The sequence below is a fragment of the Paralichthys olivaceus genome, chromosome 17 (genome assembly GCF_024713975.1).
Source record: "Paralichthys olivaceus isolate ysfri-2021 chromosome 17, ASM2471397v2, whole genome shotgun sequence".
Taxonomy (NCBI): domain Eukaryota; kingdom Metazoa; phylum Chordata; class Actinopteri; order Pleuronectiformes; family Paralichthyidae; genus Paralichthys; species Paralichthys olivaceus.
This window is the reverse complement of record NC_091109.1, coordinates 4531265-4558822: the sequence shown is the minus strand read 5'-3', so window position 1 is coordinate 4558822 and position 27558 is coordinate 4531265. Positions and strand designations below refer to the sequence as shown.

The 27558-nt window shown below is 42.8% G+C and overlaps 2 protein-coding genes and 2 non-coding genes across 5 annotated transcripts; 2 read left to right on the top strand and 2 right to left on the bottom strand.

Annotated features, from left to right (window-relative positions):
- Window positions 1-14048: 14048 nt before the first annotated feature.
- On the top strand, window positions 14049-15644 carry crhb (corticotropin releasing hormone b). Its single transcript, XM_020087578.2, has 2 exons — window positions 14049-14245; window positions 14735-15644. Exon 2 carries the CDS (start codon window positions 14755-14757, stop codon window positions 15262-15264), a length of 510 nt encoding a protein of 169 aa, XP_019943137.2. The 5' UTR covers window positions 14049-14245; window positions 14735-14754; the 3' UTR covers window positions 15265-15644.
- Window positions 15301-22547, bottom strand: trim55b (tripartite motif containing 55b). 2 transcript variants are annotated; one of them, XM_020087576.2, is made up of 8 exons: window positions 22261-22547; window positions 20916-21085; window positions 20193-20373; window positions 19923-20018; window positions 18969-19202; window positions 18848-18870; window positions 18318-18442; window positions 15301-17645 (listed from the first exon to the last, which is right to left on the bottom strand). In XM_020087576.2, the coding sequence occupies exons 1-8, from the start codon at window positions 22387-22389 to the stop codon at window positions 17473-17475; spliced, it is 1131 nt and encodes a 376-aa protein (XP_019943135.1). In that variant the 5' UTR covers window positions 22390-22547; the 3' UTR covers window positions 15301-17472. The 2 variants fall into 2 exon arrangements, with proteins under 2 accessions (XP_019943135.1, XP_019943136.1); XM_020087577.2 differs by having other exon boundaries at window positions 20193-20370; window positions 22261-22546.
- An 845-nt stretch (window positions 22548-23392) lies between these two features.
- On the bottom strand, window positions 23393-23465 carry trnaa-agc (transfer RNA alanine (anticodon AGC)). Its single transcript has one exon. It is a non-coding gene; the product is annotated as a tRNA-Ala (tRNA).
- A 366-nt stretch (window positions 23466-23831) lies between these two features.
- On the top strand, window positions 23832-23917 carry trnay-gua (transfer RNA tyrosine (anticodon GUA)). Its single transcript is given in 2 exon segments — window positions 23832-23868; window positions 23882-23917. It is a non-coding gene; the product is annotated as a tRNA-Tyr (tRNA).
- The last annotated feature ends 3641 nt before the right edge of the window (window positions 23918-27558 follow it).

The following is a 27558-nucleotide window of genomic DNA, read 5'->3' as shown; positions in this document are numbered from 1 at the left end:
CATGAGATAATCTGTGTGCCTCTCTCTTTGTTATCCTCGTATTTAAATACCTGCTGAGTGGTGGCCACGATCCTCCATGAATCACAGGGGGAAGGAGAGGACACTCATTCATGCTTAAACCAGCCGCGAGGCACGAAAACTCCATCCTCCCTCTAAAAGTTGAGCCGTTGGCATTAATGACGAGGTGAGAGCGCTGGAGGAGCAGAGCACAATAATCTCATCAGCACCATCCTGGCATAAATAAAACGTGATAAGCTGCTGACAGTTCCTTTGTGTATATTTATAGTTGTCATATTATCGCATACAATTCTTTGACATACTTGGCTGGAGGTCACGGAAGATTTATTTTTTTCCGTTTTGGTGAATATCTCTCCATTTTCTGTCCTTAAAGAAAAAACACATTGGCTGTGTCACTCACTAATCACTGTATGGTATATGTATTGTATAAATACCCTATACAATGGATGTCTTGTATCCCACAATGCATCCTGAAGGAGTGTGCAACCGATGGAGTCTAACCGAGCAATATCTAACATTGATGCGCTGCGTTTGTGGTGTTTACAGGAAGAGAAATTATGGAGAGAACAGCACGTCTCAGCCTGGAGACCCCTTCTCATTCATGTCAAAAATCTCAGAATTATCCCAGAGGAGCGCATCAACAAGTTTATTTTTACATTTAAACGTCATTCAACGTGCTTTTTACCTGAAAGTATTAATACTAAAGAATTATTATGGGATTTTACACCGGCTGAGGTTGTGGTTGTACCTCATAGTTCTGCGACAATGACGTAATTATCGGCACAGAGAAAACGTGCAGAGTAGTTTCCAAAAGTGTTTTTTTCTTTTGCCGATAAGCTCACTCTCTAGTCCTCTACATGGTGAGTGGGTGTTTTCGGACACAGCCGTTATATTCTCCTCACAAGCTGCTTTTCTACAGGGAAAAGAAGAAGTGACTGAGCTCGCGAAGGAGAAATTCCAGGGCTCGCACACGTGTCATAGAGGCCCTATAGGAGGCTTATAGATATTCCCTGGACATACAGTGAAGCTACAGATCCATCACTGGGGTAAATATCATGACTAACAGCTTCACGTGACATGATTTTCTCAGAGAGGAATCGATGAATGGCCACGTCTGTCCATGTTAACCCAAAGCCGCTCATGCAAGACAAACAACCCGCGCGACTGAGCTGTTCGCTGACAGGCTTAGGCACTTTTGTAGATTACATTCACTTTACTTCCTGTTTCCACAGCGAGAGGGAAATGAGCACGGAGGTAAGGAGTTTGTCGGCTGACAGTTGAGGTCAAAGCTTTTTTTTTTTTTTTCATTGATCTGCTGTGGTTTGGGACAGAAACACCATTTGTGCAAAGCCCCACAGCTTCCTGCTGCTCACAAACGACCGCCTGCGCCGCGTGGCATCTCGCACTCAGAAGCACAAGCCAGAAGATGAAATGAGGCATCTGTTTTTTGGGGGGGTGTTGACTCTGCAGGCCCGCGTTGTTGCCCCTTCACCCTGCAAACCACCAGTCACTCTGCTGCATCTCTTGTGTTCATTTCAAACCTTTCAGATCGTGACAAAAGTAGACAAAGTGTAATTCGTTGGGAGCTCTTGCCGAGGCAGGTGTTACCCTGCTCTCTGGAGTCAGACCTCAGCGGGTTTGCAGGTGATCAGGAAACAGCTGCACGCTCCCGGAAGTGCACGCTCCCGCTGACACCAGTGAATCAGTTCAGAACCTGGCCTGCGTCCTAGACCCAGCACGGCGTGGAGAGGAGAGTCCTTGAGATATCATTCCAAGCATATCATCAGTGTGTGTTTGCACGTATGTGAGTGTGAGGTGTGCGCGCGCTGCAGTGGCTCCATGCCGGATGTTGGAAGCAGACAGAGTTGGGTAACGCCTGGTGTCATGGCAACTTACAGAGGTCGTCCCTCAGTTTGGTATTCAGCAGCACTGTGGGGGCTTATTGCAGTGACATCATCATCTGCTACGCCCTGAGCCAGAACCTCCATGTCCACAACTTTGTGAGAATAATGATGAAATGATTAGAAAGTGATTAACTCATCTTTTTTGTCTCTTTCATCATGAACTGGAACTATTGTAGTCTTTCTTTGCTTTTGTGGACATTATTAAATGTAAGGTGGCAAACCAGCTGCTTTTCTTGAGGCTTGATTGGCGATTAGAGATATTAGATATGAGGATGTTTGGATTTTAGACTGACAGTATTTAAGATTTACTTTGATTGAACAGCACCTCATTGCAGGTCTTAAGCTTTACATCTATCCCATTTATTCAAAATCATATTTACTTCAAAGTGTAGTTCTCATCATTCTAAAGACGCCTATGTGATGTGCCGCCGATAGTTCGACGAGAAGAATATAACCTCTCATGTCTGTATGTACCATAAACTGTATAGGATGATGGATGATGTGGCGGCTCCCAAAAGGGAAGCCAGAGTGTCTCGATCGTCACCTGCCTGGCTGCAGTGTAGGTCATAAACCCCATGTCCTCCATATTAGCACATGAGACATGGACCCAACATAAAAAGTCAATGTATACGTCATGTACATTTTTCTCAAAGTTAAGTGTAATTTCAAGTTTTTATCACACTGATGTTCAAGTGTTTGTGTTTTTCAGATGTATGGATGGTTGGATGTATGGAAGGATTGATGGATGGATGAAAGGATGGTTGGATGGATGGATGGATAAGTAGATAGTTGCTGTGTATTACTTTTCCTATTTTTCCTATTGATATTCATGTATAACTCTATTTTCTTACTTATTAGTCTATTTTCTAAAATACCAAACTTTTCCTTTACACAACACACACAATAACAAGACGGGAAGTTATGTTATAAATGAATGCAGGAGCATTGTGGTTCAATTTTAAAGAGTCTTTCACCTCATAATCACGTTAAAGCTCCACTGGGCATCAAGACTTGTGTCTTTTAATAGCTTGTCTTCGTTTTATACACCCTGTGGTATTTTTCACACAAAATATAATCACACACACACACACACTGAAAAAGAGAACGAACAGAGCAAAAACACCAACTTTTGCCAAACCTGTGCAGCTTAATGTGTCATCCCGCCCCTGGAGTAGAGCCGGAGAAATCCCCTTTGAAGCCTCGGTGCAGCTCCAGTAATGAGGGGGCTGAGTGCCAGGGCCCCGACGTGAGGGGCATCCAGGGCCTCTATTGATCCCCTGTTAATTAGTCTATAGGTGCACATTGGCGCATAATTAGACTGATACTGAGCTTAATGAATGCAGACAGCCAATAATTCCTCTGGGGAATCGTTCACTGTAGGGAGGATGTTGAATCTGGTCAATCAGACATTAGTTTGACTTGAAGAAAATATGCTTGTACCAGATATGATGTTACACACATAAAAGCTGAAAAAGATATTTATTATTAAACATGTAAAGCATATGTGATGCAGTTTAATAATCACAGATCAGCTGGTGTGAAAATGTGGCTTATAAAAAGAAAGGCAGCTGTCTGGATGACGTACCCCGACACGCTTTACCAAAGAAAAGAGGGCTTTTAGCCTCTAAAGGCTAATCGACTTGACGCCAACTGATTTGATGGCAATGGAAGATGGAAAGTAAAAAATAAAAGAAAGATATTGTCTCAAACTAAATATCTGTTCTGACAGGTGACAAATTGGCCTTTTTAGAGACTGACTGTGGAAGTGCTGTCATCTCCCTTGTGGGCTGCACATCACGCACCACTGATGTTTCAAGAAGGATCTGCAGGGTCATTCAGACATTTCATCTGTCTGCTCCACTTCAAAACTCAAAAGTTAAGTCAGAGATGCAATTCAGGAAGTAAATGATGATTCCAAATCAGAGACATAAAGCTGTGTCTCAATACAGGGTTGTGTCACAGCGGTGTGACCAGACTGTCCCAGGATTCATTGCGCTTCAACTGTTTTTTAAAGAGTATCAAGCTTTAACTGGACTGAACAGCTAAGTGCACGTGTTAAAAAACCAAGGGGCATTGAAACGTTCTCGTTCTCTGCTTGGCAACAGCGATAAGGCTTAGACAAGCTTGTGACGCTGATCACAGAGAGCCTCTGTAGACCAGACCGTCGAAGGAGCTGGTCTTCGTGGGTCGAGTAGACCCCTGATGTGAGTCACAGCTACAGGTCAAATTTAGAGATGTTTTTCTTTTGGCTCAAGATCATTTTTTTACTGTATCTTTTATTCAGGACTTACTTAACAATCCATCGGTTCACTACTGGCCTTAGTTGACCGTGCACTCGATTCCCATTTTCATCTGCAGCGGGCGATGATGCCTTCACACTCTTCCCTGTGATTCATTCAGATCAGAGAATCGCAACCTGAATCGACTGATCTTCCAAGACATCCGCCAGGGTGTGGTGACTGTGCCATTCGGCGGGAGCAGCTTCTCCCAGATCAGTCAATGTTGCTGAAAGACTCAGAGAAGCCGAGCTCATTAACAAAAGGGCAGGAGTCACCTTGCTCCGTTCATCCTCGGGGCCACTGTCACTTATTGCTTATAGAGTGTCGGCGTGTCGCTGGAATGCTAAAGATCCCCGTGTGATCACATTGAAGTCGGAGCAGATGATTATATACAGTCCTCCTCCCGCTCTGACGTCTGTGTGACTCCTGTCAGCCACTTTGCTTTCTTCTCCCAAAAAGTTGCCTGATCAACGACGCCATTGCATGTCGGTCACGCACCGTGCAACCCTTTGGCCTGACGTGATGCAACAGTCACCTAATTGCAAGCTACATTCACCCAACTGCCCTCTCTCATAGCATGACAGACACCGAACAGCATCAGGATCCCGGGGGACGTTCCCGTGCTATAAATAATATGGATCACATACATCTATGCAGGGACCCTCAAGCGTCGGTATGCTCGCTTTGATATGTAAATTAAATCTATGCTTTCACACCCCCCCTCCCCATGCCCTAGAGTTTGAGTAAGAGAAACAATTTAGAAGAATTTCTCAAAGAGTGCTCCAGCACCCCTGCTTCTTTAAAACAACACTTGATCTGAGAGTTAAAGCATCTTTTGTGCTCAACTGTGTCAAACTTGTCAGATTAAAGTTAAAGCTGCTGAGGTGGAGGTTAGTTCTCTGTGATTTACATTTTAAACTAGTCTCATGTTTTTGCAAGTTGTGTACAAAAAGTAGAAACAATAATAATTGCAAAGGTGACTCATATGCTGAGAGCCTATTTGCCAAGTGATTAAATAAAACAAAGGAACGTTTGCAACATGAAGCAAATACCGGACTTGTCACAACAGCAGGTGCCGGATGAAGAAAGTGCAAACACTGATCACAAACGGACACTTTAACAGCCTTGATTATGACAGATTTATTGAACCGGCACCTCGGCAGTCACTCTTGAGAAACCTGTAGGTTGTGACCTTCAGCTCACAAAGATTCAATGTATGGCAGGGCTGGAAAAGCACTTTTATCTAATGCCTGAGCACAAAGAAGCAAAAACCTGAGTTAAAGATTGCAAAATCTGCAACCTTAGCAAATGAATAGATCTGAACATCAATGGACCTTTATGGGCGGCTTTGAATCTCAGTGTGAAAGCAGATTTCTAGCTCTTTCATTCCTCAAAGCGGGACCCCCCCCCCCCTCTATTCAATAAATACAGTGTCAGACTGTGGCAGCATCTGAAGGAGGCTTGAATCTGTTTCAAAGCAAAGTGTGACACTGCCCCCTCTTAGGTGTTTGATACCATTTGCCGTTTCTGTTATTTTGTCCTCGCTCGCTCAGGCTCAGAGATTTAGACGTGAGGCTCCGGCTGCTCCGGTGTAAATTTCCAGACTTCGCAGGAAGTTGCTAAAATGAGCTGTGATCAAAAATGGCTGCAGGTCTGTAATTCTCAGAGGGAAATAAAAAACATAGGGAGTTTCATTTCCATTACAAGCAGTCGCTACAAAGAATCCACACTTACACCCACACGTTGACTTTTCCCCTTAAATAAGCACCTCTGAGCAAAACATCACCAGCTCTGTGCGAATTCTCAGGTTTATTTTGAATTTTTTTAATATAAATACTTTTCTCCGCAGCAGAGATTTATAGAAAACCTAACACTCCGGTTTCATTTGCTCAGTGCCAGCCTACATGGTGTCAGTGGAGAGTAACGTGTGTGTGTGACAGCCGCGAGGCCTCGACTCCACATGCACTCCCAAATTAAACATGATGATTCAGTGTCAATGACGATTAAGTGCAGATAACGGATTCTTTTTTTTTTTTTTACTCTTTATGTGCTGTTGCAGTGAGGGGAGGAGGAGGAGGGGAGGGGCAACAAAGCGGAATCCTGACTGTAAATGTGTGAATGGCCCCGGGCGAAGTACAACCTACATGTGGTTAGTTAGGCTCCTGTTCCTTCTGCGCTGTTTGAAAGTCATTGCCAACCCAAGTTAAATGAAACTATGTCCACCCCCCCCAGGGTTCAGTGTTATATCACACAACTTAAATCAGGCAGACGGCTGCGTGTGCTCAGCTCTTGCTTCCTGAGTTTAACGTATACAATGCTTGTGTGCTGGAAGACAAAAACAACAATACTCGTGACGAGTGGAGATGCGATGGCTTCCGGCTCAATGCGGAGCCAGAGAGTGGCGCTGGGCCAATATCCAAATCCCTCGTCTAATTAATGTTTACATAACTGTGGCTAATGTAATTCATGCTGGCCCACGCCGAGAGGGGGGTCAAGGAGCTCGGGGAAAGCCCACCTGAGTTGACGACAGCCCCGTGTGGAGGCTGCGTGTACAGCCCAGTGAACTGGACACATCAGTGGGGATTGAGATAAGGAAAGAGAAAAAAACACTAATTACAAATCACCTTGCAAACACTGGTCACAGAGCAATTTGGTAATGATGCTGAAGGTTCTTGGGGAAACTTGTTGAGTGCAATCCGTTTGCTATGATAAGTGAGTATTTGCTTTCCACACACATCTTGTCTGAGGAAAGCGGTCGCCAAGCATCTTTGCATGAACATAACATTAAAGTAAAATATAATATGTAACAATCAAAATGTCTAAAAGCGACAAAACCTACGTTATATATTTTAGTGAATTGTGTATTTACATTATTCAAAGTGTTTCCCACAAAGCAACAATTTTATTCAAGGTAATGGGACGTCTCATTTTGGTCGCCTTTTAACTGTGTCATACCCATTTTCCGCGTGGCTTCGCTCGTCTCTGCTGTAGCTGCTGGGCAAACTAGAGCTGTGCCTAAATTTACCATCTTCAGAGGCTGTAGATTGTGTCACAACAGCGCCCCTCCAGGCTGTTCCATTTCGAACCCTCCCTGAGAAACCAAGGCTCCGATGGGTGGACACTTCTTGGGGCAATCTATCCCAGGATTCATTGTGCTAACCCTAAACTATTTTCAAGGAGGTAATAGCGCCAACAAGCAATGAGACATCCCAACTATCAAGGGCAGGTCACGCTCCCGATATTCACTCCACATTCGTCCTAAGTTCACCAAAGTTGAGCTTCCTGCACAAGTGAAGTAATTAGACAAATATTACTGACTTGTGTTGTAAAGTGGAAACAACAATTAGCTATGTAAATGCAGGTGCTCAGATTCATTTTTTCCATTTCTATTGTAAAGCAGTCACAACCTGCTGCCATCACAGGGCACTTAGTCACTTTTTAAAGGTGCTCTAATTTAATTGGCATGGAATAATGAGAGCTAATCTAAATTGCCTCACCTTTACTGCATGTCACATATATTCAGTTTATATCCAGTGCACACAATGAAGGACACAGTGTCTCTATCAGCCACCAAAAATGAATGTAAAGCAGCATCGCATAACGAAGCTCAAAAAGTGCATTGTAACGGTGGAGCCGGAGCGAAAACCACGCGTTCGAGTGACACAATCATCAGTTATAATGGATGACGTTTGTCGCCACTGACGCTCAAGGCATTTGCAGACTTTCTGGGGGTGATGATTTTGAGGTGAAGTGTATGGTAAGAGAGAGAGAAAAAAAAACATACTGTATGGCAAAGATACAATTTTGTGGATATCGGAGAAGCTTTTCTACAGATTACGAAGATGGTGTAATGTGAACCGTGCAACAAAGAGGAGATTTACAGGCTGAGGCCGGATGGGGAATAAGCGGCTTAGACTGCACACAGTGTTGGGTCAGTGTTGAGGGAGAACACTGGGATTGTTGAATCTACAGATAGTGTACGTATCTGACACTTACACATTTTACATATGTTGGGATATGTAGCGTTGAAAATAGACCCAGAGAGAGGTGGCCGCAGTGGCACATGGACAAACTCCCCACCACCACCCTTTCAGGAGCTCAGGCAGCGTCTTGTCTGAAGCGGCAAAGAGCTTAGCAAATAAAACATTTGTAGAACAAAGAGGAGGAAAAAGTTCATTTACAGGGCAAAGGCTCAGGCAGCTACAGGGTCGAGGCATTAGGGACAACCTTCGGACATTGTATTAAAACACATATTATCGCCGTCCTTAATGTCAAACTGTGATTACTTCTGTTCCCAGTTTTGTGTCAGTGTGTTCTTAGCTGCTCCAAAGAGATTGATTTAGCTCAGGAAGCAGGGGAGAATTTTCTGAACCCATGTGGAAATACTTAACACAGGCTGTATAGAACTTGACAGGAGTTATGAAGTTGACGCACCTCCTCCCCTCCATGACAAAGTGTAGGTTTCTCCCTCTCTACATTAACATCAGGGACAGTTACATCAGATCCTCTGTGTCGCTCAATGTTCAGACGAACTCCCGTCATCTCTGGATAAATGAATGGTTGGGGCGGTGAAGATCAGCAGAGTTCCTGGCACCTCTCCTCCGCCTGACAGCTGTCTGTCTGGATCACTCGTCCACTCATTTGCCCGGATGAATTTACCAGACAAGAAAGGTCCAGCAACCCCTTGCTCGTGCGCGTCCACCGTTTCCTCTCTCTGGTGGGTTTAAGCCTGATGGTGGCAGGGCTCCTGACAGAGGAGCTGCAGATTAATGTGTGTATCTCTGCTGATTGATTCATTACATTAGTTTTATTTGACTAGTTCGGCTGATTGATGCCGAGCGGTGGAAGCTTTTAAATCACAGCCACTCAATCGAATTAATCACAGAGAACAAAGTTCAGTTCAGTGATGACTCTCTGGCACAGTTCACGCTTTCAAAACCACAATGTGCTTATTAAAAACATATTATTCATCGCACAGCCAGAGAAGCCGAAACAATGTTTTGCTCGATGTTAAATGAAGAAGACAGGGATATATTTCCTTTTCTGTTCTGTGCCATTCTGAGATTTGTTTCGCCTTAAGGTGCAGTTTGGTTTAATTGTCTCATTTTTTGATTGTGTAATCGGTGCCTGTTTGCTCCTCACTGATGATCAGAGAGAAACTGAGCAGGGAACACACACACACACACACACACACACACACCTACACACACAATTAGATAAGTTAAAGAAAAGCCTCAGTCATCTTCTGATCTGAACCAGTAAAAGACACAGAAGAAAACTAAGGATGAGTCATTTGACTGACTCAGGGCTACAGCATGCTCAGAGGGAGGTCAGTTATGTGCAGCATGTTTTTATTTTGCGAAGACACTTTTAATTATCCTGTAATCAAAACTTTTTGTGTTGAAGACATTCTTGTGTCTGCACTGATATTTTTTGACCCCATTTGCCGCTGCACCACAACACATAACACCGCGCCTAGCCCCACAGTCCTTGTTTTCCTCATTAGACTATTTCAAATGCACTTTCTGAAAAACAACAATGCATCTGCACAAAAGCAGCCGACTTCACTGCATCTTCACTGGCTTGCATCCTGCCTAATGTGGTGGAGGACATCCATTATGTGCGCTATGGGACAAATGCCCAGCGCGATCATCTGAGAGGACTCGCGGTTTGTGCACATGGCCCTCAGAGGCAGCAGGAAGCCCCATGTTTGCACACATATGAGAGGACAAGGCTTTCCTGGAAACTGGCAGCTCATGTCAGCTGGATGCTTTCATCGCCACTCAGAAACAAGGACATCACATCTGGGATCACTTATAGATAAAAAACTGGTCACTGCCACGCGGTGATGGAAGTGCTGTGCGGTGACAGATATCCATGCAGTCATGGCTATCCTCACACTGAACCGTAACTTGTGAAAACGTTGCGACAGACACGCTTGGTTGAAGAAGGACAAAGAAGAACACACACTCATTAGTGCTCCACTTAAGAGTAAATAAATCTCTCATCGACCGAAACTGCCCCCAACTACTCTTATAAATATAAAACTGGGAAGTTCCTTGTCATACAAAATGAAATATATCAATTTAATGATTATATAATATGAGCCCCAACCAATCTGCATGTGCAACTTTCCTTGGTCTGGTGAACTTGTTTTGGATCTTAACCCAGAAAGAAGAAAGCCCCCGTTTGAACAGATCTTAACGAAGCACCGATCGCTGTACGACACAGCAAAGTGACAGACATCCACAGAGACAGGAAGAAGCCCATTGGACCATTCCATCCTTTATGCTTGTGATTGTTACATTCAGTGCTGCGCTGAAAGAGAAGCGCAGATTTCTAAGGTCATTGACGCTTCGAGACAAACCGAGTCTAAAATAAGGAAAACTGCGTGAAGTTTTTCTTTTCTCTGGCTGTTTTCTGTCACTTTGACCCGTGTGATAACTGTCAGCGTCGATGCATATGATGTCTGTCATTCTGCACCAAGACCTGAAGTTATTTTTTCTTTTGGCTCTCCTGCCAATAATCGCACCGAGATTGGACAGATTTTCTGGGTTGTAAATATTCAGAACCTGAGCTGTGACACCACACAGTGAACGCAGCGATCAGCATGTCATGTCCAGATTAAGGGACCCCATCAGGAGCCAATTATGGTCACAGTGTGTTATTAAGGAGCAGAGAAAACTGGGTTACAATGCTATTTGTGGGAATAGCTTTGCCCTAGATTTCTCTTGAGATGGCAATTTTTTGTCAGTTGTTGTTACGAAGCAAACAAATCTTCACAGTGTGGGAGTGGACGTCCACCGTGTAGTTAACATTACTCGTGTATTAGTGAAAGCAAATATCACTTAATGACATGAAATCATGAAGCAGAGCAGACATTAGGCACAATGCCTCTTATATACATCTCACCTGTACTATACAAGGGTATATCTATCTATCTATCTATCTATAGGCACATTTCTGAGACAGCTCATTGACGGAATAAGAAAAATAAGGATAAAATAAAACACTTTCTTTTGATCAAGTACATTTCTTCCTAAGGCAGAATCGTATTTTATAAACACCAAAGCCGCCGGTTCCAGGCCTGTGTCCAGAGTCCAGAGTCACGGCCTGTGACGGAAAAAGAATTTACGATCCTGTTCCTTTTCTCCTTTTCCACACGTTGACTCATGCCTGTGTAACCTTCTCTAAAAGCAGCAGAACCCAGCTGCTGTGGGAAATTATTGAGCCTTTTTAAAAACTGAAACTATAGTCGTGGCCCTTTTTAAAACATTTATTCCCTCAGTGGGATCCAGTGGGATTGGGGCAGTATGTCACCGGAGACCGGTTAGAGATGTCAGGAGGTAATAAAAGATGAGTTTGAACATGGTTTGTGTTGTCAACTACAATTTTATAGAAAAAAAACGACTTTATATGGATGATTTTAGAAATAACCTTTTTAAAATAACAATGTTTTGAGTCCACAATCATTGTTGGGTTTTCCAGTTATAAATTGAAAAGGGAATTATGGATCCATTGTGTGAACGATCATTAGGGAAGCCTCTGATTTGAGGCACACATGCTGGATTCATATAGACAGAAGGGCCCTGGAGGGCTTCGCTGCATTATGGGAGGCTTTGCTTCACACGTCCTCTCTGAATGTACACACTGTTGAGTCGCATGCAGACCGTAGGCAGGAAGGCCAGCTGTCTCACATTGAATTTTTCAGGAGGGGATCTTTTCAAGAGCCTCCAGAAGATTGTTACGTTTCATTGTTACTCATTGTTCAGTATCAAGACAAATTCAAAAATGCCTTCTTAAAAAAAAAAATCACCTGACTACCAGTGAAGAATTGTTCAGCATCAAGATGATGAGCAGCTTTCATCCTGCATAACTAATGACTGCTCCGTCTTAAACTGCCATGACTGAACATTTTCAGATCCAGGGGGCTGATTGAATAAAAGCTTTGTGCAGTTTTCTGGTCAATTATAACACAAGAGATGTTGTTTCATTTTTTTTTTTTTTACTTAAAATGAAAGGCCAAGCTCCCACTTATATTACAGAGTTGTTTTTATAACCAGTTATATCACTGGGCTATATACCAGAAGGACACCTGAGGTACAGGACTGAGGTCATGCGTAGGTTCTGAGTGCTGAGCATCGAGATATATGCATTCACAGCAGCAGAATACCTGTTCACACTGATTTAAACACTGACCTTGTTTATTGGAATTAGTTTGTCAAAGTTGAGCTGAAAACAAGGCTCAATCCACTGGGGGGAAAAGGCCCAATTATCTAGGAGGGGAGCTCGACTCAGAAAGGCAAATGATCAATTAAAAGAACGTGTTGCCATGGCGTTTGTTCGTCTCATACCAAAGCTGTGAAATCCCTCCTCAGAAGCAGAAAATTAAACCATGAACATTTGGTTCCAATCCATTAAAAACATTTTAACATCATCATTTTTTGTACTTTCCACCTGCAGCTGTCAGAGTCAAAGGTCAACGTCCCAATTTTCACAGAGGAATCACCCGAGGGACTCGCTCTAATTGAGGGAACAAAGGGATAATCAGTGGAGCCTGAGTCTTTTCCGGTGTGGCTTCACAGGAGGACGATTTCTCTTGCAGTGATCTGTTCGGGGACAGTGATTTGAAAAAGAGGTGACATGAGCTGACCACAAGCAGTCACTCTCTCATCTGGCGGTGTTTTCTATTTGTGTCAGCTAACATGTGTTTCTCATGATGGGACCTGACACCTCCCCTGGAGCAGGAAGGGCATCAAATTGGAGGGAGGCTATAGGGGGAAACAACACTGACTGCAAATTATGCTCCGATTCACTAAAGATGTCAAAGGATGATATGTGAAATTTGTAGCATTGGCAGAAATGTTTTGTTCGGTTACTACATTTGGAAAATCTACTTTTACCCTCTTGTATCTCTCAAATTGGCAGTTTATTACTTGAGTGGCCTAAAGAATGTTCCAAGAGCTGCATGTCTGGCTCAAATGGAATTACTGTTGAGGATTAATGGGAAGGTTTGGGGAAGGATTACTATACATGTGGAGTTTATACCAAAGAGGGACAGTGCCAACTTCTGCTCATCCACAGACATGAATATGAATTGATAGGTTATTTAATTGCATTCCCTGCAGTTGATGTGAAACACACACAAATTCTAATGGGCTGTGTGATACTGGATTAAGCTCTCCATTTTGGATGAGTGGTTCGACGGTGGGACCCTCTGGGGCGTTGTGGAGAGGCACCCAGTGGTATAGGTAGTGACTTGGTGTGTGCAGCAGCAGCAGCAATGAATCACTGGGAAACAATGCCTCTCTCTGAGCCTGAGCTGTTTGCTAATGCACAATCATTTAACAACACAGATAACAGAGGATAGTGCTTTGAGATCATTGGTGTGGTTTAATATGCCGTATAAACTCACTCCTGCAGATTTTACTTAAATGTGCCTGTTGTATCTGGTGCATGTCCAATATTTTGAGTTGATAATAAAGACCAGTCACTGCAGTTTGTTACTTAATAGAAATGTTTTTTCTCCCCCACAGGCAAAGTACAATTTAATCTGATTCTGCACACATTCTGGAAATCATCTGTGACCGGGAGGCAAGAGCATAAATTTAGCTCATCTTCACTTCATCCTCAGCCTTTCACTCCAGAGCGTTTTCTCCTCTCGGAATCCAAGAAGCGACTTATTATTTCTTCTTTCTTACACTAACTCACTCAAATAGAAATGCCAGCAGGTGTGGCACCCACCCCTGGAAGCACGGAGGTAGACGCTCGTGCACGCGCGCGCACGCTCACATATGACTCATCTCGTCTAAACTAAAGCACTTTGTCAGAGGCGTCCATTCACGTTGCACCCATGCAAGGACGCGCAGACTCAATCTCAGTTTGGAGCGCGACATTTATAGTCAGCTTGGCTATATAAGTCCATTCAGCATCTACTCTTTAAGTAACTATATACTTGTTTCTTCAAAGGAGGTGAAGGAGGAGCATCTCGCCAACTACCTGGCAACCTACCCGAGTGTACTGGACCTCCTCTAAAGACTGAAGGTGCGTAAAGCTTCTTTTTATTTCATCCACATTGTTAGTTTGTGTGTGTGAAGCTTATTTGGCACGTCACATCGTTTTCACAGATCAAAAAGTGGATTTTAGTCATAAATGCATTGTTATTTCGCAAACAATCTTGTTTTATAAAATGGAAACACGTGTAACTTTAGCAATGTTACTTTCACTTCCACAGTCCATCCATTAGTGCGCCAATTATAATCTCTCTTTTACGCGCAAAGATTTCACATTATGCATCAGTTCCACGACCCATTCGCATGACTGATACAGATGAAGCCGTATTAATGAAGAGTTTTACAATAATAACTCAACGTTAACACTTTATTTCGTAGTTTCCAGACCGTTACATGTTTCCAATGTCCGTTTCTCCGTGCGTAAATTCCTCTTTTACGCAGCACATTACACACCAGAGTTCAAATAAAAAAATATGCCTATCCCATGAAAGTAAACTTGGGATGTCCTTCTCTTTCCCAGATTCCTGTTGATATCCTGACATGAAGCTCAATTTACTTGGTACCACCGTGATTCTGCTTGTTGCCTTCTTGCCGCGCTACGAATGTCGGGCTATTGACAGCCCTGGCGGTGCACTGCGCGTCCTTGCTCCCCAAACCCAAAACTCCCAGCAGCAGCAGCAGCAGTCTGGCCCCATCCTGGAGCGGCTCGGAGAGGAGTACTTCGTCCGACTGGGCAACGGGGACTCTAACTCTTTCCCATCCTCGTCCATGTATCCTGCCGAATCGCCTGCCGTCTATAACAGAGCGCTGCAACTCCAGCTGACGCGGCGTCTTTTACAAGGGAAAGTTGGGAACATCAGGGCGCTCATAGGCGGCTTCGAGGACCGCGGTGACGACTCGATGGAGAGGGGCAGGAGGTCCGAAGACCCGCCGATATCCCTGGATCTGACCTTCCACCTGCTGCGGGAGATGATGGAGATGTCCCGGAAGGAGCAGATGGCTCAGCAGGCGCAAAATAACAGAAGAATGATGGAGCTCTTCGGGAAATGAAGAGCTCCTTGCAGTCCGCCAAAGATCTCATCTCCCTTTCTTTTCTTTTTTTCTTTTTATTTCTTCTTTTCTTGCGTTTTTGCCATCAGCACAAAACATGCTCTGTACAAAATAGTGCTGCTGTATCACTCTATTATTTATAGCTTTAACCTCAAACTATGGAGCATAAACGGGCTTGACCCATAATGATCTGATTGTACCCTTCCATTTTAATGTTGGTGTCAAATCTGTAGAATCGCACCGGTCTCCATATCTGAGATGAAACACTTCTGTTTGAGACATGGAATACTGCATTGGCAAAATTGGCATTTTGTTTTAGATTATGGATCACTGTATTTATGATATTTATGTTTGTTAATAAACTTATGTGCAACCAGTCATTTTCTGTTGTGCAAGAGAACGTCTTATATCTATATTTTTTAATAAAAAATTAAAAGCACTGCTTACACCTCTCTGTGCACATCCTTACAAGTGAGTTAATAGTAACTAAAAAAGAAAACAAACTATTCCCACTTACTTAAATCTCTAATTTGACTCTCATATTGTTTATTGATACATAAATTTGTAATCTTACATTGAAGAATAAATGTTTACTGCAAAACAAACGCTTGGTTGGAAAGAGCACAAATGGCCACTGTATCTTGAGACTTGCCTACACAGATATTGATTGACAAAGGTTCTTTTTTCTGACTGAATACAAAAATCTTACATGGTGTTACCATGGCATTGATCTGCAGCCAAGTCGTGGGCTAACACCATGCCTCCTCTCCATCACACAGACACAAAAAGAGCTGAAAAAACAAAACATTTAACCAAAGGATGCTGTGAGAGAGCGCCCGCGGCCATGCAGGTGAAGAGCACAGCATCCTTTCTCCTAAACCCTTAATCCTCAAGAGACATTTCTCATTATGCCAGTAAGAGGCAACAACAGACAGCTCAAAGATGCACCACTGATAGCTAATGAGTGTGAAAGATGCGTGTGCGTGCGTGTGTGTGTGTGTGTGTGTGTGTGTGTGTGTGTGTGTGTGTGTGTGTGTGTGTGTGTGTGTGTGTGTGTGTGTGTGTGTGTGTGTGCGTGTGCTGTTTTGATCCTTGACCCATGGTGTCAGGGAAAACTAAACAAGAGTTATAGATGTGAGTCATCCTATTCTGTTTTGCCCACTTAGCAACTTGGGGCTTAGCGCTGCATTGAGCCCATTTGTAAAGGATCCAACTCAGTGAGAGATGGTGAACAATAATTAGATGGGACTCCGTGGCAGACTTGCTGGGGAGTCACAGCAAGGTGGGACCATCGCAAGGCAGCGAATGGACAACTGATGGCTGGAGGCTCACTGCAGCCTCCTATGTACAGTAGGTTGTGGGCAGGGATGGTAACAGGACCATACAGTACACAGGGATCTTATAACTGTCTGAACCAGCTATAAAAAGAGCACTAATGCCTTTGCTCGCTGGATTTCCTTCATCAGAACTAAATGGAAAAGAGTGTGAGAAATAGATAAAGGGATGGAGAAAAAGAAGTCTTTTCCCTGTACACATGAGCACAGAGAGGATGGGAGTGGAAATAAGATGTAACTGAAGATTGGAGCTCTACTTGTTTGTACAATTTAGTTTTAATGACACATAAAATATAATCGGAAAATATACCTGTGTTACACGACTAATAATACAGGCCGTTTTGTGTATGTGAAATACTGAAATGTCACAGTGATAGTTTTGTACGCAGGAAACCCTAATAATTAAGTCATAAAGTATACGACAGGGAGGAAAACCTAAGGCCGCCTGGTTCTGGTTGCTGTCTAATGATGTAGTTTTAGCTGTGGGTCGGAAAAGGTCAGATTCATGAAAATGAAACGTATGATCATGTTTGAATTCTGGACATAACCAAACTTACTCCTGTCTGTCATTGAGTATGTCCAAAATGAAAAGGAAGAAGCAAAACTTGTTTTAAATAAGAACAAGAAAAAAAATCAGTCCATAGGAAATGATGCAAGCTCAAACAATCACAGCAAGAGATAAAGTGGAGAATAGAAACCTCTGTCTCTTCTTTTACGTCTACCTCAGAGACCCAGATTTTCCCTTTGGCACGGATCTTAATCCATCTCACTGTTCCCCCAATCTGGAAGGAGAAGGATCACAACTGGCCTGAGACCAACATCTAAGACAGACACTTATCCAGCTCTTGGTTTGGGTGCTGTCTGGGCTGGACGGCTAATTCGAAGCAGGGCTCATCGCCACGGTGGGCGAGGGGTTTATCTGCTGAGGAGGAGGAGACTGGCCGGAGGCGGCTGTGACGGCGCTGCCTCCAGAAACAGTCTGGGCCCCGTCTCCTTCCTCTACGCCTGCTTCTCCGTCCTCTTCCAGATCGTCCTCGTCGTCCTCATCTGTAACAGAAAGGAAGGAAACATACAGTAGGTCAGATAAACTATAGAAAGTATTCCACAGAGAGATCCACAATGCCCCATCTCTGGAAACTTGGAGTCCACCTCTACACCAAGGCTTTTAACTATTAGTTTAATTTTCCCCAGCTAGCATTTCTAATATAATTTTCTGTCCTTGCTTTTTACCTTTGCCAAGGAGCTTATGTTTTAGTAACCCGTTTGTTTGTTTGTTGCAATGTGTATATGCAAGATTATGCAAAAAATACTGGATGCATTACCACAAAACTTGTGGAAGGAAGCAGTATGGGTAAGAGAAAAAGCAATTAGGCGGACACAAGACACTTTCAAGACAGAGGGTTTTTCAACATTTTGCTTGATTTCTCGGAGACACATTGTTCTCAATAAATAAAAACAGGCACGTTTAGAGGACGGATATTTAGGATTGTGTGCAATTTGGCAATCTAAATAAACATCCAAATCTGGTGAATTTAAATGTGATTTCACAAGGGGGCGGTTGGGCTTCGGCTGAGGTATTCACTCTGATAAGTTCCATTCTGGTTTTATTTTTTATTTTCCTGAGCCTGTAAAGCAGTCTTTAGTACAAGTTGCTATTATTATTAGATTACTGATCTGTTTACAGTCAATTGCAACCATGGCTGAACTCTGCCCTTTCACCTTGGATGAAGTCGATGCTGCGCAGGGCCTTCGCCTCCCTCTTGAACTCGACGCTGTAGTGATCCATATTGTCATAGCCGCGCTCAACTTTATCCAAGTGTGCCGTGCTGGATGCTTCTGCAATCCTGAGCGTAGAAACAGCAGTTATCATATTTATAGAGATAAAAATATCACCCTCAGATCGTTGATGTAACACCTGCTATATATTGTCAATCTGTGATGTTTAGCACATTCTATCAGCTATTTCAAAATGCCTCTGCTAAAGATAGGGATTTGCTGCATTTCACAGAACTTCACTTTGGCAGCTGAAAGACGGCAGGTGTGATCTCGCTCGCTGCATTAGGCTGGTGGATCTACGTATCGGTGCGGATGTAAATTTGGTGAATGACTCACTAGAGTATGAAAAAAACAGGTCAATAAGAAATATTAAAAAGATACACAGTCGCAGTGTGAAGTCTTCTATACATTGCAAACATAACTTCTTTCCCAAATATCAGGGTGATTATAGATGCATAGAAACATGTACTCACTTTTTGAGGAGAGGCTTTGTGCTCTGAAAGACACAATATAGATAAAGACAAAATTCCCATTCAACTCGGCATATAACAACAAATTTTAACCCCCATTTAGGGCCCTCATTTTGTCTCTGACCTGCAGGAATAAGGCCATCTCTGCCTCCTCCATGTTCTGGATCCCCATCTCCACAATCTTACAGCTCTCCTCCAGGTGGTCTCCGTACTTCCTGGTCAGGCTCTGGATATAGCTCACCTTCTCATCCTGTTCAGCTGTTACCTTTTGACTCATCTCCCTCTTCTTCTCCTCCAGGACGGAGTATAACTGATCAAACTTCTCGCAAACCAGAGTCTTCTGCCTCCGTCCGTTCTCCTATGTATGCATGAGTGTACGGGGAAGGATTACAGCTCCTATAAGTCTGTCTATCTCCTGTCTCCTATAGTCATCAATCCTCACACTCAAATGGAGACAAATGTATATAAATGCAAAGCAACGTTACAACTGAATATTTGAGCCAGAAAAAATATGGAAATTGTTGCAGCCTTCTGTGCACTGTTGTGTGAATAACGTAAATGACAAATATTCTGTGTAGCCTGTCCTCTGCTCAAGGGGGCTGTGCCATGTGTGCAGGGAGGACAGTGTGGCTCATTATGTCTGTCTGTCCTGAGTGATGCCAATGAGGGCAATGCATGGGGGGGGGGGGCACTCCAGCTTCCTCTCTACTACAACCAACTGTGGTGTTTGAACCATAGGAAAGCTGTCTGCTCTCCCCCCCATCAATTACGCGTCTCGTTTTTAATGTCAGTGTGCAAGAAGCAGAATGGAGAGCCCCGCTAAGTGCATGTAGAGGAACATGTGGAAAAGAGGGGATGTAAGATAGACTGAGCCATTGTAACATTAATTCCTCTCTCCACCTCGCTGTCTACACCTTACAGACAGATAAAAGCAGCGAGAGTGGCAGTAAACAAGGACGCATTACTTCTGTTGATCCGACTGTGCAGGTGAATGCAGGTGCATTAGTGTGAGCACTGAGTGGGGCCAGCTTGCTGTGTGAGTGAGAGGTCAGGCAGCTTGCAGCAGTTGGACACTGACCTCTACGACACGACAGGCTTCCTCTAGCTGACTGATAATTCCTTGGATCCTGTCATTGTTCCCAACCATCATGGTGATCCCGTCACTCAGCTCTGTCTGGGGGGGCAAGGACACGTAAACACCTGAGATCAAGTGTGAATCAAAACTGGGTTATGATGCATTAAAGTCTGTCTGTCTGCCTAACCAGACAAACACCCACCCACCCACTTGTCTGTCCATCAGTTCATCCCAACAGTATCCATGGTTTCTATGACTACTGTCAGGCCTCACCTTCTTAGTCTGGTAAATGCTGCTGATGGGTGCCACCTCACAGTCTTTGTGAGCTCCGAACACCTTACACATGGAGCATGTGGGCACACCGTGGGTCACACAGTAAATATTGATCTTCTCTTCCTTGTGGACATCGCACATGGGTGATTCTTCCGACCTCTCCTGCGCTGGCTTGCTGCTGTTGAAGTGTAAAAAAAACAAACAACAGTGGCATCTTCCTGTCAGGCCGTACATTTGAGTGCATATTGGCTGAGGGCTGAGGGCTAAGGGCTCCTTGATAATGTCAAAAGGTACACATGTCAGTAGTTTATTGATGATCCATCAGTCTTGACTTGCCGTGCACATGGACTGACAGTGCAGTAATCAATGCAGTGATCACCATATTGCTGTGCAGTACACAGGTGTGGTGCAGGTGCACAGTGTTTTATTAATTTGTCTTTCCTGTAATACTCATCTACATTGTCTGGATCATCGTCTGGATCTTTGTCTGTAAAATATGTCATTGCCCAAAAATGTTCGATCCAGTGTGAGGACGAGCATCCAGAGTGTGAGTGGATCTAAAGTCACACAAGCCTTTTAGCGATAGTCATCTGCTAACAACTATGTGAAGAGATGACTCCAACTGAAGACATCCTGTCATCCACTCCAGCTCTATGACTCAGACGCCACTGGCACTAAAACCACTAGCTGCTACACTTTCAATGTGCGTCAGATCCATCTCACCTGCTTGACTCCTGCTTGAACATATCAATAATATTCTCGACGAGCAGGTTCCTCTGTAGCCCGTAAACTCCGTGCCTGTCCAGAACCACCTCGTGCCGGCAGGACGGGCATCGGAAGCGGCCACCTGACGTCAACGAGCCACTTCTTGTTGGAAGGTATGGGTTTGATGCCTGTAAGAGGTCACATTCAAACACTAAATTAAAGTGGCATCAATCAGGATTTGAATCGATAGTGTAGCATGTTGGGGGTAGATGGCATGCCCTAAGGGGAACCCGCAATTATGCTGTGTTGTGAGATGAAGATGTCTCTAAGCTAAGCCTCTGTTCTATTACAGTAATTATGTTAGTTTGTGGTGTTTGTTGAGGATACTGTTGTGAAGGGTGCATTTCAGTAACATGAGTGAATCTGTGGACAATAGTAACCCCACTAGAATGGACATGTGAATGAAGTCTGTGATGAATAGATTACCTCCGCAAATTATTTGTGGATTCCCGGTAGGATCAGTCTTCTGTCTGAACTAACTCCCTAGATTACTTCCTCTGCCAAGAAGTTAATGATTTCATCTGCATTCTTCTGTTTGTTAATAAGCAGGATTACGCTCAAACTACTAACTACTAAAATAGATTTCCATGAAACTTGGTGAAAGGATGCAGTCACAGAAGAACACGATAAGAACACAATTTCCCCCTGGGATCAATAAAGTATTTCTGAATCTGATAGACTTTGGTGTGGATCCGTATCAGGGGGCAGATCCAGCAATTTGCTTTTCTCTCTCTTTAACATTGCATCATAGGGCATTTCTGTTGACTTCTCACCGAATAATTTATGGATCTTGAAGAAAAAAAATGACCTGGCATGTCGAGGGGACTGATATCTATGAGTGTGTGCGATCCAGGTAAAAATACACATCCAGTGAGTTTGAATGCTGTGTCATAATAAGGGGGATGTTAGTGGAGGTATGCACTCTGTGCTGTGTGCTCTTCATTTCACTGGGCTGTTATGAAACAATAATCCACTGCTTCAACAGTCTTCATTGTATTATCCATTATAAATATTATATTATACAATTATAACACAATCACCCAGATGTTCATATTGGTTGAGAGGTGATTTAGAGCAGGGAGTAATAGTTTTGTACATTAATGCCTTAAACTACAAAGCCTAAAACTTTATTATTATAATCATAATAAAACAAAGCGTTGATTTTCATGTGAGATTACACACATGTTACATATGTTAGCAGCTATTAGTTCGTGAAAAGATCAGCTGTTAGTTAGTAGTGTGATGTAGTATCACAGCAGTTTCCCTCGATGATAACAACATGTCAGTGGGTCCAGTTGCCTACCTGGAAGACATCGTTGGCACATTTCCTGCAGAGGTTGTGTTGACACGGTAGGATGACCACAGGCTTTGTAAACATTTCCAGGCATATGGGACAAATCAGCTGCTTCTCCAAGTTCTCCATGGTGTTCATGTTGTGACCAACCACAATGATCGAGGCTCGGGAGGGTGGCAAAAACCGAATTACACAAAGCTGCTAAAGTTAGCCAATAGTCCTGTGTGCTGCAGTAGGCCCAGGGTCAGGCTGAGGCCCTGCTGCCTGCTCTCGTCTCTCGGGGTGTGGGGCTCCTATCTCGCTGCTGTCACTTCTGTTTATAGAAGCTATTGCTGTCACGTCAAAGGTTGCCATTTTTACCTTGCCCATATTTGAAACCGAGCAGGGCGGCGCTGAACAGCTGCCCCCCAGGCCTCAGCACTTCCATCAGAGCTGACTGGAGGTTTGAAACGTGGAGTTAAGTGTTGTTTTCTGCACCACGTGTAAAATATCACGTTACACAGCTTCGATTAGAGGTCGAGACTGTTGAGGTCTTCAGACAGGGCTGATGTTTTCTGCACGATTAGATATAAGATATTCCTTCTAAACATCAATCTGAACTTCGCCCCATTCGAATAACTAAACGTTTAAAATGGATGAATAATAGTATTCAATCGAAAAAGTACACACAACAAAGTAAATAAACACGCTGAGCTTGTATAAAAACATCTGTTACATGTTAGCCTGATCAAGATGCTAAGTTTAAATGCTAGCTAGCACCCTCAGGGTTCACAGTGGAAAAACAACAGGTAAACAAAGGACTCCAAAAGGACATTGACATCGTCCACTAAAAGGTAATGTAACATTATCTAAGAGAACATTACTCATGTACAGTATTAAACAAACTGCGACGTGTGTAAAATTAGCATTCATTCACTTTTTGTTGTGTAAAAGTTAAGCTAGCCAGGTCTCTGCACCTGCACGATCAGCTAACGACAATCAGGCTAAAGAGAGCACCTGGTTCTGTGGATAAACTGTGTTGTGTTGATGTCCAGCGACAGGAAGTAGTGAAGGAAATAGATTAAAAGTCAACTGAGGTGAAAGAGTTCTGCGTTTTAATACGAAATAATAATGAGAACAAAGCTAAAAAGAAAAGTTTCATTGGAGAATGCGGGCATCGATCCCGCTACCTCTCGCATGCTAAGCGAGCGCTCTACCATCTGAGCTAATTCCCCGTGTAGGCCGCGGTGCAACCATAGAACATCTATCATTACCACAACTATCACAGCACGACTAGTTACTTCGACGTCAGTAGCATCTGAAGCTAACTCCAGGGTCCATCGACAGTATTTGGTAACTTTGCCTGATAATTGTGTTCGAAGGTTTTTGTATTTTATTTGTCAACAACTTGACAGGGACGTGCTGCATCTCCGTGCAACCGTCCTGTCGTCGCTTAGGTCGACGTCACCTCTGAAAAGAAACGGTGAAACCACGCGACGGAAGCGGAACTGCGGCCGTGTACCACCGTTCGATTCTGTTTAGACCTTAATTTTCCTCCACTCCCTTGATAATGGAATGCGGCCACCGCAGCGCTCAGTTCACCTTCGATAGCTCAGTTGGTAGAGCGGAGGACTGTAGTGGTTACATGGAAATCCTTAGGTCGCTGGTTCGAATCCGGCTCGAAGGAGGGATGTTTTTTTCCCACGTAGCTTAATAATTATTGTTTTTATAGGTTATGCCATTTACTCATGTACAGATCAAGTAAAAGTACGTTACAAATATAAGCTTGACTGCTGAAACCAGAAAACCTGCACCAAAGGACAAGTTGTTTAAAATCTTGCATTAAAATCTATACTGTAGTTTTGTAGTTTAGAGAGTTCACCGTCTGATAACGTGAATCAGTGCTAGACTATTAAATTTAAATAATCAATAATCAATAATCAATAATCAAGAATAAAACAGGTACATAGCACTTTCACTGTGTTTTGTGCAGAGTGTACCTTGTATGTTTTGATTATACAAAAGCAATATGTGACAAAAACAGGATCTCTATATCGAGGCAGGATTCCTGATCAATCCTCTGGTAACCTGGCACAAATTAAATATTTGTTGACCAGGTCAGTTGATATTTTAGTGAACAGATCCCTGTTTTTCATACAAAAAGTGTTAGAGTTCAGATTTGTAGCACAGTTTTGATTACAGTGGAGGTCTCTCCACCGTTGAGCTGCGAACGATCACACCCACAAGCCCCTCAGTTCCAAAGGGAGTTTAAAGGTGAGCGTTAAGTGTCTGACGCAGTTGCAGCTACAGCGAGACAGTGTCATTTGCTTCAACTGTGAAATGGCCTGTAACTATGCTGCAAACACATTCAGGTGGATGAATTGGAAATAATGCATAGCTGTTGCACTGAGGACTGCAGCAAGTGTTATGCACTAAGTGGCTTTTTTATAATGGCTGTTACTCTTTTGTGTTGCTGCACAAATACTAGCCTCTGTCCAGCAGAGCTATTTAAATCAGGGTTTGAAAGGTTTGTACGAAAATGCCATACCTAATTTCGTACATGTGTATGTGTGTTTTTATTTAATGTTAATATCTTTATGATGTCTGAATGGTCTCTCAAGGATGGACCGAGAATGGAATCTCCTTAAAGTGTGGACATTTTACTGCTCGTCACAAGTTCAAGGAAATATTCTTTAGTTAAAGACTTTGAAGTTGTTGATATCTCCCAAAAACCTAGTGACTTGATGCTGCTAACACTGCAGGTATTTTTATTTATCCATAACTCTTCCTGTCCTTTCAGGAGGAATCTGACCTGACCTGACATCTATGAATGACTGATCCTCGACATCCTTACAGAACATGTTCATGGCAACAGCACAAGCAGCAGCTACTTCCAAGGTCACAGACGACACACAATCCCCATTCAAGGTATTTCATATTTTCCTACCAATAAACAATATCTGTAGAGTCACTTTACAATGGCTTTTGAAAGGTGCTTTATGCACACACAGAAAAAATTCATGCTCTACCCACAAATACCTGCCCACACTGTTCAGCTGCATACAGACAAAGGAAACTGTGTATTTGTCCTCTTGGTGTCATCTTTTGAAAAGATAAGATTATAAATGATAAGATTAGGCACATACATTTTTCCTTTCTGCTTTATCTTTTTTTTTGCGATTTACTACAAATGATGTTTTCTTGTCACTCTGCGATACTGTGGTTGAATCGCTTGATTCAGTTTTAATCAGTAATTTATCAATAAATGTATTTATCATACAGGCTGAACCAGTATGAGTGCATATTCATTAACTACAAGCAGGGGCTCGCCAAATGCTCCACATTTAGACGGCTCCTAAAAGTGAATTCAAATGAGTTCAATTAAAACATGTTCTGGGTGATGGCTTTGTGATTGAAGTGAAATCGTAATTGTCAAGCCATTTCTGTCTGACTCATAATATTGCAGCTTGTCAAATTAAGAGCAGTTTGGAGATTTCTTGAAAAGCTGACATGAATATACCATGCGGTGCTGCTCTTGAGGCTAGACGCTGCTGTGACCTTGATATCCCTCCGTTTTGCTCAGTGGTGACATATGGTGTTTTGAGTATATAGCAAAAGGGTCTGCTGGTTGTAACAAAGCCACGAAATGCTCAACGTAAGGTTTTACACACTCACACACAAGCACATATAAAGGTTTCTTAGCTTGTAAGCAAGATAAAAGTGTATAAGGGACCCGGGCAGGGAGCAGAGCAAAGGGTGCCATCTGTTCTCCTGTATGAATATTTCAGTTAGGTGGAAGTCATATTGTATTCGTACAGATGGTAAGGAGCCACTGTCCATGATTCAAAAGGTCTTGGGGAAACATTCAAAGATAGCATTGTCTATTTCTGCTTTTCCACATTCCTCCTAAAAAGAACCACTGAAATAAAAAAAAAAGAGTCTTGATTGTGATTGAGAGTGTCGCATAGTGCAAGTATTTGTACCATGGATTGTTTAAAGTCTTTACAAGTTTTGATGAGCAGAATTAATGATAATGTGCCAAACAAATGTGTATTGATGTCTGGTTTCCTTTCAGAACACCAAAACTACACAAGCACGACAAAAACACAAATAATGACGTGTTTAAAAAAGTGTAATGCACGTATACACCACAGCTCCATTCTAGTCCAACCCCCATACTGTGTGGTCATGGTGAAGTCATAGTAAATTAGGCCCCAAGAGAAACCCATATCAGTTTATTCTGCTCATATTGTCCATCTGAAGCACATAGGTAGTTATAACCACAGTCAACATTGGCCATGCAGAAGTATATTATGGGAAAAGGCAATGTGTAATATAATAATATTTTAGATAATGAAAATTGATATAAAATGATAAAGCTGCTTTTCCAAAAATCCTGTTTAGTATAAATAGGTTTAGTATACAGTGGATTTGTGTGATAAATGTAACCATCACACATTTGTTGAATGTGTAAACCTTTTCGACATACTGTCACCTCATCATAAGAAGAAAGATGAGATGAAATCAAACAGACAGTTTTCCACACGGGCTTTTATGTAACATCTTCTCCCATACAATGACGTAAAATAGACGTCAGTGTGCGTTAATAGGCGCCGCTGCAGCTCATGGTCATGGGAAACAGAGATGTGCTCAGCATTCAAGTGCTTCTCTCAGCCTGACTTTAGCGTCACACCCTCTGCACCACAACAAGTGTAGACCACAATATTTCATGTTCAACACTTTTGCTTCCAGCAGCTTGGTGTTTACACAAGAGGTTGCCTGCCAGGAGTTAGCAGGTTACTCTTGTGGTATCTAGGTAGTAGTAATAAATAGTATGCAAATAGACATTCAGACTGCAGTTATGGTTATGAATCTTTTAACATGTATTCTCATAGATGTTAGTCGTTATTTGAAAGAAGATTATACATTTGCAGCTAAATCTCTGTGTTGTTGTTTTTTTTAACTTTTGGACTCAAATCAAAAGAGGACAGAGAGCTAAGAGTCTCTGAAGGTTAAAGTATAAAGTGATCAGGAAGTTTTATTTGACTCAGAGAAAGTGTGACTCAACCAAATAAATTACCACAGCTATTCAATAAAGAGTGGATTCTCATTTACAAAACATTCACCCTCTTGGATTAACCCATTACTCACCTTTTAAATCTGGATCCAAGTGTCTAAACAGCGCGTGGTGTGCTGTTACATCATATTAACCAAAGAGCTTTTCCATTACAGCACATCAGTTTTGGAAAATGCTGATTCTGATTGTGTTGATGCTGCCACCATTTTAATTGTATTACTTTAAACCATCAAATTCCCTTTGAGCTAATC

What these genes read in the sequence shown, in the direction of transcription:
- crhb (XM_020087578.2), top strand. Translation starts at nt 14,755, where the DNA reads ATGAAGCTCAATTTACTTGGTACCACCGTGATTCTGCTTGTTGCCTTC.
- trim55b (XM_020087576.2), bottom strand. Translation starts at nt 22,389, where the DNA reads ATGAACACCATGGAGAACTTGGAGAAGCAGCTGATTTGTCCCATATGC. An exon ending in GTGCCAACGATGTCTTCCAG is followed by an intron (nt 21,086 to 22,260) that starts GTAGGCAACTGG and finishes GACCTCTTACAG; the next exon opens with GCATCAAACCCATACCTTCC. An exon ending in GCATTTACCAGACTAAGAAG is followed by an intron (nt 20,019 to 20,192) that starts GTGAGGCCTGAC and finishes TTGCCCCCCCAG; the next exon opens with ACAGAGCTGAGTGACGGGAT.